Here is a 15,659-nt window from a genome sequence, read left to right on the forward strand (position 1 = left end):
AACAGCAGACCAATCCAGTTCTTTTCTTGCAGTGCACAGCTGGGAGCAGACAAAACATTCCATGTAAGATTGTTTTGATTCATAAGTCCTGAGCTTGCTTTGAATATTGATCTACCCAGTCAAAAACTTCACAGCTAATTTCTCAGACGGTGTTCATATGGAATCGGGAAAGGGAGAAGATAAATGGAAGGGTTGTTCTGTTCTGCTCTGAGAGCCAGTGTGGTGTAGTGGTTAAGAGCGATAGACTCGTAATCTGGGGAACCGGGTTCACGTCTCCGCTCCTCCACATGCAGCTGCTGGGTGACCTTGGGCTAGTCACACTTCTCTGAAGTCTCTCAGCCCCACTCACCTCACAGAGTGTTTGTTGTGGGGGAGGAAGAGAAAGGAGAATGTTAGCCGCTTTGAGACTCCTTCGGGTAGTGATAAAGCGGGATATCAAATCCAAACTACTCTTCTTCTTCTTCTTCTTCTTCTTCTTCTTCTTCTTCTTCTTCTTCTTCCTCATCTGCCAAGCCACTCAACACATTCTCAGCACACTGCTTTGGGAGTGAAGGAGGGCAATAGGGGAAATGACTATTTTCCACTTTCCGCCTGACCTTCCTACCCTTTTCTGGTGTTTGATGCAAATATCACTCAATGGGTACAGATTGCACACTGGATGTCAAAATGATAGGTGGAAAAACAGTGTTTCATCTAAGTCACTGTGAATTTGAAAGCTCTCTCATACTGAAGAAAGAACAGTTATGGCTGGGCTTCCAAAGCTGCATTTGAGAAGATGATCATGTTATTACAAGCATCCAGTCTGCAAGGGTGAACAAACGTTTTCTTGGCTTTGTGGATGCACAGGGGATAGAGATGCACTCACATACACATGCAGCTTGCATATAAACCTTTAATTGTGCAACTAAGTATGAACGCATCACAGACATACAGCTCTTGTATACTTGTAAATGCGGTTTTTAAAATTTCCTAGGCCATTAAAATGCATTTTACTCTACTTTCTAGATGCCCTCCAGTAAAAAGGAATGCTCCAAAGGCAGGGCTAGGGAAGAGGTCTGGCACAGGGCTCCAACTGGGTACAGTGGCCCAGGCATGGGCCCTATTCTTAATTTACCCCTTCAATCTCAGATGGCAGTACGGTTCCACTTGAAAATCTGCACAAGTCTGACACAGCTTCATTTTTGTCAAGGACCATTGACAGAAGATTTACTGATACTGAAGTAGATAAAGCCATTAAGGCGACAGCTTTCCATTTTGGAACTTGTTCTGGAACGAAATGGACAAATTGTTCGACAGAGATCTACTTGAGCAAATCAGCAAGGCAGAACTTGACATTTTGTATAGGGCAATCCAATCTTCACTGGCATTCTTAGAGGTGCGCACAGCATTAGTTGTGGTCTGTAGGGTCGACTGCCAATGAATTCCTGGTGGGGTGCCAGTTTCTTTCTTCCTTCCAACCTTAGAATGGTGATGCTAGGGCAAATTAGTGCCCAGTGCCATTTACAGAGAGGAAGATCTTCACACAAACACACACACCCATCCTGGGGTAGGAGGATATACCTTCTACTCCATGAGCGCTGGTTGTGGCAGTAGCAAACAATCCAGATACAGAGAACAATCCCTGGGTGCTAAGGCTACAGAAAGATTATGGTTGCCCTTATGCTCCGAGTCCTAAGCTGTTTCTTGGTTCCAGCAAACATCCTGGAATCCAGAACACCAATGTGCTAGGTCTAGCAGTCGTCCCCCCTTCCTTTTTTCCTTCTGCCTCAGAAAGGTACCATGGAAACAATCTGCTTATTTTATTTTATTGTTTTATGTATACATCAGCCTTCAATAGGTCGCGAGGGTAGCTTACAAAGAGTTAAAATTGTAACCGAAGAAACAAAATCATTCACACACCACAGCAAGAGCGGTTTTAAAAGCAGGCAGAATGAAAAACAAACGGAGCACGAAGACAGCAATGTAAAGGTAAAGGGACCCCTGACCATTAGGTCCAGTCGTGGCCAACTCTGGGGTTGCGGCGCTCATCTCGCTTTATTGGCCGAGGGAGCCGGCGTACAGCTTCTGGGTCATGTGGCCAGTGGTTCTGGAGAACCAGAGCAGCGCACAGAAACGCCATGTACAGAGGATTAAAATGCCGGCGGGAGGAGGTAATAAAGCCTTTGCTTGGTGCTGAAATGACATCAAAATAGGAGGCAGGCAAGGCTCCCTAGGGACAGCATTCCACTGTCAGGGTGCCACTACCAAGAAGGCCCACCGCTCTGTAACCACCCAACTTAGCTCTGATGGTGTGGGTGCCAAAAGAAAGATATCCACTCAACTTTGTGGTACAGGAGCAGCCACATGTGGAGGCAAGTAGTCCTTCGCAGTCACAAGCCCTGAAGTTAAAGGCAGTGACTCACCAAGGTTTGTATTTCATTACAAACTTCAGCATCACTCTGAATGGCTCGAAGATGCCATTTCAGTTGTGAATGACTGTGATCCCCCGATCAGCTAAATTGTTGCTGGCTCAGTTGAGGTTGAAGTCAAACACAAAGTAGATTGTTGCAAGGCTGAAGTTGGTCCACATTTGTTATTTATTTTAGTATCACATTTATATTCTGCCTTTCCTCCAAGGTGCTCAAAGTGGCATACGTGGTTCTCCTCCTTCCCATATTATAATTACAAGAACCCTTTGAGATAGGCCCAGCAAACTTCGTAACTGAGTAGGGATGTGAACCCTGTTCTCCCACATCTTAGTCCTGCACTCTAGCAAGTCCTCCATACTGGCTCCATCTCAAATAGCAATGGTAAATCAATTAAGACAGCCTACCGGTGGCTGCAGCTCTGGAGAATCCTCTTAAACTAGAAAACCAAGAACAATGATCTAAAGTGGAAATCTTCAACAAAACATTCTAATGTCACACTTAAAAGCAACAACCCAGAAGATTGTGTGATGCAAGGAACTAAATTATGCAACAAGAACATGATTGTTCAATTATATTACTTTGCTGTAAATCTTTTAAACTGAATGAGAATGGTGACAGGACAGTGTCAGATGCGGCAGAAGAAAGGACTGGAAAACCAGAAGCACAATTTTTGTGGCAGAAAATTGCCAGGAAAGTTTGGACTACCCTTTAGAAATATCTGCTATTTCTAGCCAGTTATCTGCTACGAAGCTACTGAGTCTCGGAAGATTTGGGCCGGCTGCTGAGACTTGGTGCTTATTGAGTTGCAGTCACAGCTATTTCCTGCAGAAACTCTTTGAAAACTGTGGTATTTTGCATTAGCTGCCAAATTCTGCTGTGAATATCTTCTTTTTGCAGTAATAAAGAGAACTGAAAGAGGGCTAGAGCAACTGTTGTATCTTAGGAATCCTTGGCAAAGCATTTCAATTATGCCCATGCACCTGCACCCCTATTCATTACAATTATAATGCATTTAGGTGTCTTTGCTACAAAATTTTAGCCTTCATAGGTGGAATGGGTGGGTGCCGGGAGACTAATTGCTTTTGAAGAGGCACATCAGAAACCTAAATGAGTCCACAATATGTTCTTCCCATTTATCTTGCTTGACAAGAAATGCTTCTAAGGGAAAGACATACTGAAAATCAAATTATCTCTTATTAATTGCTCCCACTCAATTGTACTTCGATACAAAATAGAAGTATAAGGAGAAAAGGTGCAAATCATCACTGAACCAAGATTCAAAAGAGCTCATCTCTTTCTGCACCAAAGCAACCTACAGGAACATTGCAAAAACGCATATGCGGAAGGTTTTAGTTTAACCTTTCCATATCCAGGTCAGGGTTGCATAAACCGAACCATCTTTGGGGAAAGAAAACCATATCTGTTTTTTGTCAGCTTGCCTTGAAATGTTTTTATGATACCGTGCAGCTTGGGTGGTAGGTTTACAGAGCCCAAAAGAGTGCAGCTAACCGATGCAAAAGAATAAGCTGTTGTTTGCCTTTTCACAAGTTTTTGGCAGATAGTCAAGATGCAGGAGGAATTTTAGACATTATAAGAGAGAATGATTGCAGTGGCTGAAAAGAGTCGTTGCTTAAGCAAGCACAGTGCAAACTTCCTTCTGTGCATTGCTGCAGCTATGCAACCCACATCATGATCTATGCCAGTGCACTTCATTAGGCCTCCGGCAATGCCATGCTACTCCAGTACTGGATAAAGGGCAGAGCTCTATCAATGCATATTCATCTGCAGGCATGCTGCAGTGCCAGTAATATCAGCTTTTCTTAACCCAAGCTTTCAGAAAGTACTAACACTGCACTATCTCACTACTTAACACTTTCCAGGCACCTTTGCGTACTTTAAAGGCTGGCCATTTTCCAGAGGCTAAAAGAAATGTGGTAGGGAAACACAACGTCACCCCACCAAAATCAATTTATTGGCAAGCAGAAACTTCGGCAAAATTCTTGTACAAATTCCTAAATGTCAACATGGACCCTTTTAAGTTCTGTGTTAAAAAAAAGTCAATGCACACAACAATAATAAATATTCAATTTTCTTAAACCTCTTCTATGAGCGTTGTTTAAGCCTCCAACAAATAGTAGCTTCACTTTTTTTTTTAAAAAAAGGTCAATGTTGTATTGAGCTATACTTTGCAGTAATAACACAAAGCGACAAATACTTTAAAGTTGCAAACAAGCTAGCATATGTAATTTTGAATCTCTGTGCATTTGATAAGTCCAAGGTAGTCTAACTGAACAATGCTAACCCTGGCTGAGGAGCCGTGGGCTCTAAGGGGGAAAAGCCCATGTATACCAAGCCCTGGATCTTATGCCGGTCAGGGTGGAAGGTTGTGGGTCGTTTTGCTGTGCCAAATCCAAGCTGATGCCACAGAGGGAGCTTCTTGTGAGATTCATTTGCCTTTGGATGCAGCAGATACAAAACTGGAAGGGTGGCTAGCCACTCACCACATTCACCAAAGAGAGGCACCATCCTTAAAAATACTCAGGACACAATAAAGTGATGTTGCCAAATAAACAATCCTTCTGCTACCATAGCACTAGGAAACTCTCCTACCAATAGGATTAATGGGTTGTATCCAATTAGTGCCCCTCTGCTGACAAAAAGCTCTTGGATCTAGGCAGAGCCTTAGCACAACAGGGACAGATGCAAATTTCAGAGGTTCTCCCTCCCCTCCCACAGCCTCCTCCAGGCAACCGCCAATCTGCTCCAGAAGTCCATGAGACCCTTTGCAGCAGCATAAGAGGTGGTGTTGGGGCTGTTGGTAGCCGCGAATCACTTAAGATTGCCTTGGTCCCTGTTCCGCTGACAAAAGGCCGTCCAAAGAGCTGTCCAACATAGAACCGTAGTGCGTGTCCAAAACAAGTGTGCCATCCCCGAGGGCACATACAGATAAAAGAAGACCATGCCCCTCAGTCACATTTCCTTTTTGCAATAATAAAGAGAACTGAAAAGAGGGTTAGAGCAACCGTGGTGTCTTAGGGTTTCTTGGCAAAGCATTTCAATTCTGCCCATGCATAATTATGCCCACCCTCCAAAAAGAATACTGGTAATGACTGCAGAGGTGGGTAGGGATCACCCCTGCAGCTGTGCTGTGATTCCTAGCCCTTCTTGAAGGCCAAAACACACAGATCACCACTACCACTTGCTGACTACAAAATGTAGCCTTACAACAGAGAAACACAATTGTGGTGTGTATCAGGCTTATCTCCTACTCTTTATTTTACTTAGTCTCAGAATACCTAGCTCTGCTTTGGCTCATGTCCCTGCCCCTTTCAGAAAATAAATAAGCAGGTGTCTGACCTTTGGGGACTGCCCTTTGGCTACAAAAACGGCCTTTGTATTTGTGAGGTTGCTTTGACGAAACAGCCATATGGGATGGATGGACACACTCCAAGAAACCTGAGAATCTCCAGTTAAATAAGTGGAAAAAGTAAAGTTGGGCAAATAAGAAGTTTTTAAAGGTCTCCGAAATCGTGCTTACTTCTCTATTAAATCCAGCGTGACTCCCGGTACCAGTCTCACACTCTTCTGCATGCAAAACCTGCAGATGAAAAAAGAGAGAGTATATAAGTAAATCACACTAATTAAACCTATAATGACAGGCTACCCAAAAGGTTCCATGGCAGTAATTGAGTTCCTCATTATTAGAATGCTTTCGTAAAAACAAAACAAAACAAGTTTGCTACAGCATAGCAGGAAGGAGCATTTGCTGCACTTGTGATTCTGCAGTGGCTTCCATCATTAGTGTCAAGCCTATGTGCTTCAACTACCATAGTGACAAGTTTGGAAGAGGGAGGGACAGCAAGAGGAGGAGAAAGTTTTGGTCATTTGCCACAACTTCTAGGGAGCATGGACAAAGCACTGAATAAAACTGAACTAATAGAGTAATGTGGTTTGGTAGCTGGAGTTCCCCAGAGAACAGATGCTGAAAGAAGAAGCACTGGGGAATGAGTCAATAAAGAAATGCCTTGCTAAAACACCTCCATTCATAGAAGAGTTTGCTGGGAAGGGACCAATAGAGCATTTATTGTAATTATTCCCTCCAATTTCAACAGTTTAACCTATTCAGTCCAGACAACAGTGCACCACACTGGGAGTGAACAGATGCTTCCAAATGACTCACTCAAGCAAAAAACACGTAAGATATGGCCTCTGGCCAAAGATTTGGCAAGTTGTTTCAAATCAATATGAACTTCATCTCTCCCTCCTGCGCCTTTCTCTGATGCCCTCACTACTCTAGAGCACTTCTTCCAGCCAGTCCAAAAAAATGTCCGGGTTCAAGCCCAAATGGAAACAGCAACTGTTACCAAGAGGACCTCATTCAATGGTGAGAGAGATGAATTCTGAACCTTCTCGGGGTCACATTCATCTAGTCTCACTTTATATTCTCCAGGATTAAAGCCTTAAAATAAATTTCAGGGTTTAGCAGAAGCACAAAGCAAGCTCTAGTTCCAGCTCTCCATTGCTCTACCCCCCCCCAATTCTCCCAGCTTCCTTTCGCCTGCTGCCAACTCAACCTTCATCTTCTACCTTTCCAAGACCCATGTTTTCTTTTATTTCCTTTTGTTTGCCACACCCCTCCATCTCCATAGAATCAAAACTATGATAGAGACCCTTCTATCTGCTCAGACCTTTTGTGTGTGTTTGATGTTAGGGCAGCTTAGCCAAATACTGCCACTGGCTTCACCACCTTTGCCAAATACCTAATTGAATTACAATATACATATTGATTTCTCACTTCATTGTAAATGCAGCAATCAGAGCATTACTTCTGCACTTTAGTGTTTATTTTACACTAGTAATGCACTAACTGCTTTACAAAACATAAAGCCAATGCCATTCCTGTGCAGAAGACAAAAAAATTGTTAAGTGGCAGCCTCTCTGTCATCAGATGTATGAATTTCTGTACATTATAAAAGTGTGTATCTACTTTGCATTAATGCATAATATATTGTCCCTGCTTTGACTATATATCACCCGCTCTGACTATATATTCCATACCCTTCCAATTTTCCTTCTCATCTGGCTAACCTTGAAATGCTATAAAGCATTTTTGTGAGTGCAGTGATGACCAATATACATGATAGGGTCTTTTAATTTTCTTATCCATGTGCATCTTTCACCATATTATTTTGTTTCTTATGTCCAGTGTTAGAAACTCAGATATATAAGCTAATCTCCATATGGCACATTAAACCTAAGTTGCAGTCACCACAATGGAATTTCTAGGCACCACTTCCCACCCAGTGGCTATTGTTGTTATTATTATTACTACTAGTAGTAGTATTTTAAACAACAAATCTCAAAATAAATAAAAAATCCAAAGTAAAACAAATTCAAGCTTCAAGGAAAAATATTTCAGATTCTTCTCTAAGTGACATTTTGCTTTCCCCAGTCACCAGCCTGGCATCCAGAGATCTCTGCATGGTCACAATTGGACCCATGCCAGACACAAAATGTGCCTTGCACCTGGCTAATTTTGAACACTGCTTATGTCTTTAGCTATATTTATACACATTTCTTGGGGGGGGGGAATCTATGTTTTGTTTTTGACAGCCAAAACTGGGAGAGGAAAAAGAGATAGGATGCAGACAAATGAGTAGTGAGGCTAGGAAGAACCAAGGCTGGCTGCTACAACAAGTCACATCCATTTAGGGAAGAGAACATAGCTTAGTGGAATAGCATCTGCTATGCATGCAGAAGGTCTCATATTCAATATCCAGGAAGGGCTGGGGGGAATCCTAGTGTGGTGCTGCCAATGAGTGTAAACAGTACTGAGCTAAATGGACTAATGGTCTGACTCGGTATAAGACAGCTTCCTGTGTCCACGCCTATAGTTTTCCTTGATTGGTTTCTGATTCCACAGTACCAGCATCCATCTAATCCATGCTTTCCTCTAACACCATCCATTAAATTTCTGCCTTCAACCTACCACTCTCTACAGAGAAGATTACCAAGCAAAAGAATGTAGGTAACCTTTGACAAGGATCACAAATGATGCATGTTCAGTGTCCTGAAATTTAGCTGCAACGTTGACAAGGATGTACTAATTGATATGCAGCTATAGGCACTGGCAAATGTTAAAGACCAGCTATTTGATGGTCAATGACACAACGGGAACATAGTATTTCCATGGAAATCTTCAGTCACCTATGACCTTAACTCACTCAGCTTATCTTTTGAAATCTGTTGGAATGGCCTTAAAGGGGTACAACAGTTTCTGGCCGCCGTAGTTCCATTCTCTTTTATTAGGACCCTTGCAGCCTCTTCCAAGCTATACCTCCTAGGCCTCAGGATTGAACGGCAGCCACCTGCCTCAATCCAGACAGCCCTTGTCATGAGCTACCAAAACTTATACCTCGATTCAGTAGGCTTTTGATTAGGATTTGCTGGTTCAGCTTTGGTAGGCCTCCCATGTACCTAATGGAGTGGGGAAAGTGACAATGTGTCAAGTGCATCATTTGGTCTTTCTCTCTTTCTCTCTTTCTCTCTCTTTCTTTCTTTCAAATTATGGTGCACATCTGGGGTCAATGATATTTTCACACAAACTCTGCACATTAAAAAGCTGTCATTTTGTTCTGCCCCTCTAGGGCACTGAACAAAAGCGTATGAGCAGGATGTAAATAAAGCTGACTTCAGAAATTTCAAGGGGGCTTTCAGCTTCTTGAAGGAAACATAATAATGAATCAGGTCACTCTGCTTTTGATTAGTAAGGAAAACACCCTTTCTGGGGCATAGTCAGTTCACCATGGTATTCAGCATAATGGCACAAACTCAGCAAGCACTCGCAGCTTTCATGTTCAGAGGGCTGCAACTGCCATGGGTCTGCTATCATACTTCAGAACAGATTAGTGGAGGAAATGCTCTTAGTGCTCTCCTTTAATGAGCCCCTGCTGTCTCCAGACTAAATCTCCACATGGCAAACTAGTTTATACCTGCCACTCTGTTAGGGACACCCTGCATTTTCTCTCAAGACAAAACACTTTTCTTGTGTTCCTTCTTCATCCATAGCTACTTCTGAAATAACCAGCTATGAAATAAAACAATGATGTGCTAGCATGACAGGAGGAGATTAAAAAAAAAGGTCTAAGTGTTGTATAAATATCGCGGTAAACATGGGTGACTTGGAAGGCACACAGAGATAGCACTCAGAAAAGCCTCAGGATAAAAACCTATATTGGCAATGTTTTTGTTTCAAACCTCTTAAACAGTACACCAAATGAAATGTAGAACTTGCTTTTCAGACCACTTATCTAGAGTACTTTAAAATGCAGACACTCAGCAAAAATTAAATTCCAAATGCTTCTTTTTACTAGTCATCAGTAAGTGGCTATAGGGAAATAGGGCTGGTTAAAAGAAGAAGAAAATAATAAAAGTTAAAGTACTGAAGGAGAGAGAGAGAGAGAGAGAGAGAGAGAGAGAGAGAGAGAGAAGGGTCAGGAGTAAAATATATAGATAGGGTTGAAATCAGAACCTCTTTGTTCAAATCTCTACTCCACAATGAAGCTTTTGGGGAAGATGCAGTACACTTTTGCCCACAATGCAAAAGCAGGATATGAATGATTGGCATACACCAGATGACAGCTACTTTGTTCCTCCCACCATAGAATTCAGCATTTAAGCATAGTTTCCTGTTATATGTGTGCCTGGAAACTATGGTTAACAGCTTCAAAATAAGTCAGGATAGTTAGTCAACTGAAAACCATGGCTTGACATCCTGCTTTATTTTTAAGTCATTTGCCATAGGGTGTTAGGGGAGGGGTAGTACCTCTGGTGGGGGACACATTGTACTCCTGCGGTAGCTTGTCCACCTTTGGTTTCCATTCTTCACTCAGCTGTCACCTGTGGTTCCAAGAAGCCACCAGCACGTAACAGCAGCCACACCCCAAGAAGTGGCTTCGACTGGCTGGCTAAACCAGGTGAGGGTAGCTGATGGGTTTCAAGCCCTCAGTGAATTAGGGACTTCCCTGCATGCGAAGACAAGTTCCGAGCGGATGAAAACAACAGGGGGTCCAATGGTCGAGAAGGAACATGTTGTGGAGGGAAATGTGGAGCAGATGGAACTCATCAGCCTGGGGAGGCAGTCACCTAGGAGAAGGAAAATTCTGACCCTAAACCAGGCTTCCTCAACCTCAGCCCTCCAGAAGTTTTTGGCTTACAACTCCCATGATCCCTAGCTAGCAGGACCAGTGGTTAGGGATGATGGGAATTGTAGTCTCAAAACATCTGGAGGGCCGAGGTTGAGGAAGCCTACCCTAAACTTCTGCTTGCCTTGCAGCTATACCCATTCATGAGAAAGGCTTCGGGAGTAAACCCTGAGGAAAAATCTATATCCACTGCATGGTGGGACATCTTTGGGAGAAGAAAGGGCTAAGAAGTAAACACTACACAAATCTGGAGTGGAGTCCCTAGGATGGAGTCGTGCACACCTCCTTTCAGCAACTCCTGCAACCAAGTTGCTGCCAAATGTATTTCTCTGCTTTCATTTCAACCAAGGCCGAGGTGGGGGTGTCTTGGTTTCTGGTCAGCCCAGGACTTCCATACACAATGCCCAGGTGTGTGTCCTGGAGAGGTCACTTCGGTGCTGTTAATGCAGTGAAAACAATGCAGGAGACAGCAGTTACGAGTTACCAGTATCTGCAGACACAGCGGGCGCTGTGATTCTCCAGTAGCTCAATTTCACTCCTGGAAGTGCACTCCATTGTCTCTCAACAACAATCACAGCTCTGGGTTAACATGCAATGGGAAGCTATGGTGAAGTGCTGAATCCAGGCTTGTTTAACCATTCATGCAAAGGGAAGAGCAAAGAGGCTTCAAAGGAGCTCTGTGTACCTTTACATAGTTTCTTGCATACCCTTGCTTACTAAACCAGGATTTTAGGCTTAGTATTATGTATGAATATGGTTACTGTCTATCAGTTGATTTTATTTCACAGTTTTTCTGTGATGATAAATACAACAAAAGCTATAAGAGAGGCAAATCACTTTGTATCAAAGCAAGGAAACTTACCTATGGTTTTTGCTCCCACCAACCTGCTACCATAACCACTGCTCTTTTCCACCCTATAGTTCAGGTGGCCTACTGTGGTTTATAGCCAGTCATGGTTTACAGCTAGTCATTCCAGTTAGTAACATGAATTATGGAACATATTTGATTTGAACTAATGTTTTGGGTTTTTTTTACCTTTACAAGTACTCTGACCACAGTACAGTACTGCAGAATTCTGCAGTTTTTATATGTCTAGAGGGTGATCCAGTTAAGTAATCCGCCTTTACATCTGATCCCAACAAGTTCTTTTTGATGACCAGAAACCTATACTTAATTAATTAATAATAATAATAATAATAATAATTTATTATTTATACCCCGCCCATCTGGCTGGGCTTCCCCAGCCACTCTGGGCGGGTTCCAAAAGAATATTAAAATACTGTGATACATCAAACACTAAACAGGGCTGCCTTCAGATGTCTTCTAAAAGTCTGGTAGTTGTTGTTCTCTTTGACATCTGGTGGGAAGGGCGTTCCACAGGGAGGGTGCCACTACCGAGATTTCTGCATGTTTGTTTGTTTTTTGAAATTTTTTTTTGCACCATATATTTGCAAAAGGCAGACAAAACAAGCTACCAATTTTCACTGCACCACCAAAGAAGAAAAGACAAAATATAACGGCAGCATAAGCTCCCTTTCCCTTTTAATCAGAAGTGACAACTTACGCAGATTTGACGCCCTTTAAAAATACAGGGATATGGAATCATGCTGAGAGAAGCAGTGCTTAGGAGTTAAACAGCCCGCTCAAGTACATTTTATACTGCTGTACCATGCAAAATGTCCTCACATGTATCATTTCCAAAACCAGTCATTAAAGAGGTCTGAAGCTGATGTTATTGCAGAGCTTTGAATCTCAACTTGCCTAGTGGCACAAAGCCAAGCCCCGACTCTCCTTCCATAATGCCAGTAAAAGGAGAAATCAGCTAATCCTGGGTTCTTGCAGAGCTGCAAAGAATTTTAAACAGGACTAGAAAACTCAGCACAAACCTATCATTGCTGGTAGGCCTTTCATAATCAAAAAGCATCAGCAGGAAAGGAGGGGAAGAAGTATCTTTTCTCTTGCACATATATACATGGATCTTATTTGCTTTCGTAGATTTTCACGGGTACAGGAATGCAGGTTTTGGTGTCTTCGGGTGTCTTCCCGTGTAAGAGTCGGGGTGTCTGTGCGACGTTTCGACGAGGTCTCACTCGTCATCTTCAGGCTGGTGCTTTCGGCTTCTTGTTACTGGAACAGAGTTCTCTGTTCCAGTAACAAGAAGCCGAAAGCACCAGCCTGAAGATGACGAGTGAGACCTCGTCGAAACGTCGCACAGACACCCCGACTCTTACACGGGAAGACACCCGAAGACACCAAAACCTGCATGGATCTTATTTGTCTCTATTCTGAATCCCAATAAAATTTCCCTCTTAACAAAACAGCAACTGAAAACTAAGATAACACAGAGCTTATAATAATCTTCATGTTCTCCTGTCAAATTCAGCCCAAATGGGAAAAGTTCTACACATACAGCATTGCACACAAATAAAAAATCATGTAGATATGCTTAAACGTGGCTGGATTATGTCCTATATTACCAGTCCAAAATCCTGAAAACATTGAATTGAGCTGAAACTCAGCTCAAATTCAACTTGTGAGCCTGGCTAGCAGAAGCCAGTGCAAGGACTTCCTCTAACTTACTCTCGTGTAAGTGTACACAGCACTGCAACTTTAATCTATCAGAGTTGATCTGGAGTGGGGGCGGGAATGTTGAATGGTAAAATGGCAAGACTTCACAAACTAAAACAAGCTTATCATTATGGAACTACAACTACCGTATTTTTTACACCATAACACTCACTTTTTTCCTCCTAGAAAGTAAGGGGAAATGTCTGTGCGTGTTATGGAGGAAATGCCTACAGGTGGCATGCCTACGGATTTTCCTCCTCTAAAAACTATGTGCGTGTTATGGTCGGGTGCGTGTTATAGAGCAAAAAATACGGTATATGTTACTTCGGTGTGGAAGAATCTTAGGAGTTCCTTCAAATTTCACCCAACAGAGGAACAATCAACAGTATAAGGTCCTGAGAGTGATGAACTGTCCCAGATTTCCTGTTCATATTGATCTCAGGCAAGCTGACATGAGGAAGGGGCAAGGGCCATGGAGAGGTGAATTAAAGTGGCAGAGGTGACACGGGGCAGAAAAAAGAGAGCAAAAGGAAAAGGAAGTGGAGATGGAGACAAAATGCACTACTAGTAGGTGAAAGGAGGTACAAGAGGGTGAGGGAGGGAAGGGGAATACAAAAATATTTGGGAACATAATAGAAGAGGAGAGGAAAATGTGATAGTTTGACCTATGCCTTCGTAACCCTTTCCCTCAACTCATGCTAATACCTGCAGGGCTAAGAATGGGAGTCATTTTAAGGCTTAGTTCAGTTGGGGAGCTTCAGTTCCTTTGCTCCAAAAGTCTGAGAGCTTCCATAAAATGTGTGCTGCGGGCACTGTTGTCCGGAGGTGTAAAAAGCAGAGAAACACCTTTGTTGTTCAGTTTGCTTTACTGTTCCATGAAAGGTTCTACCTCATCAAGCATGCATATTTTGTCGCAAAAATCGATACTAAAGAAAATTTGGCTCAATTCTACTAAAAAACAAAACAAAAACAAAACCCCAAACCCATGTCCTTTCTCTTCCATCCTGCCCCCCCCCCCCGGCCAATATTAATCATTGCCCTTGGATATTCACAAATACTCTTTTCAAGGCAATTGCTTTAGATAAAATCTGCCTTTGAAAATTTGCCATCTCCTGTTTAGGAAGGGGAATATCAAGTTTTCACTCATTTTCCCTTGGTAGTTACTTCTTCAAAAGTTGATATGTATATTTGGTTTTGAAATATTCTCTTAAAAAGTAACAAAACTTTGCTTATCTCTTATCATATGCATGCCATTGCTCTTTCTTCATAGAAGTTTGATAAAAGTTTATAGGAGTAAGTTCAATTTCTTCTAATGTTAAAGAAGTTCCTATTCTCATGCTATGAAGCAGGAACTAATAAACCCAGGGGGCGAACAAATCATACAGAGACATTTACTGGCACTTAGCAATTAAGTATGAGGCGGGAGTTATTTTGGACTTTTCCAAATTAGATGCTAGCAATTTTACACAATCCTGAAAAGGGAAGACATCCTACAGGTGTCTCTCAGGCTGTCATTTTAAAGTTCTCATAAAACAATCAGGGGGTGGACTTGTGAGTAAGTATAATGGGGGGAAAAACATAATTCTGCTTTTTGCTGCAGTGCTGACTATACAAGGTGAAGCTCCAACAGTTTGCTGAAGTTGGGTCCCAAGGGTTGTAGCCTGCACTGCAGCTTATTAAAGGAAACAGCATTCCTTTCAGCAGGGTTTTTTTCTAGTTTTGCAGCGTTTTTACAGGGTGAAACTGAACAGCACTTTATTCAGAATGCACAAGATCATAGCAACTGGAAACATTGCAAAATTTATCATTGGTTATCCACATGACTTCTTTTATTTTACAGTGGTGCCTCGCAAGACGAAATTAATTCGTTCCGTGAGTTTTTTCGTCTAGCGAATTTTTCGTCTTGCGAAGCACGGTGTCGGAAAATTTTTGGAAAAGCTTCAAAAATCACCAAAAACCTCAAAAAAGGCTACCACACCACGTTCTATGAGTTGCTCCTCGAAGTCAAGTCGCAACTGTATTAACGGTGTTAAGAAAAAGGAAACAAACTTGCAAAAAACACAAGACGTTTTTGTCTTGTGAAGCAAGCCCGTAGGGAAATTCTTCTTGCGAAGCGGCTCAAAAACCGCAAAACCCTTTCGTCTAGCTAGTTTTTCGTCTTGCGAGGCATTCGTCTTGCGGGGCACCACTGTACTTCTTAAAGATATCGGTTCGCAATCTTGTTACAGTCTCATCATTAAGTTGTGCTGAAAAAATGGACTTTCTCTTGAAGGCACACTAGTATATAGCAATTTCCACTAGTCTAAAAAACAGTAGCCCACCTCCTAAATTTGGTAGACAACTAAAAACATACCAAGTTGCCTTCCTTGGGCAATTCAAATCTTGTGGTTGCTACCTAAGGAGCTAGGTCTGTAAATAGCCATTCACCTTTGATAAATAAGAATTAATTCTAGGGGACTGGAAAGACACCTTAAAAGG

The 15,659-nt window shown here is 42.3% G+C and overlaps 1 protein-coding gene across 2 annotated transcripts in view; it reads right to left on the bottom strand.

Annotated features, from left to right (window-relative positions):
• The window catches only part of RPTOR (regulatory associated protein of MTOR complex 1), a 327,700-nt gene that overhangs the window by 171,298 nt on the left and 140,743 nt on the right, over window positions 1-15,659 (bottom strand). For both annotated transcript variants that reach the window (XM_082212377.1, XM_082212376.1), the window contains exon 7: window positions 5,947-6,006. In XM_082212377.1, the coding sequence (XP_082068503.1) occupies window positions 5,947-6,006 (60 nt within the window). The remainder of the gene's footprint in view (window positions 1-5,946; window positions 6,007-15,659) is intronic.

This window comes from Podarcis vaucheri, assembly GCF_965113315.1.
Source record: "Podarcis vaucheri genome assembly, chromosome: 2".
Lineage (NCBI taxonomy): Eukaryota > Metazoa > Chordata > Lepidosauria > Squamata > Lacertidae > Podarcis > Podarcis vaucheri.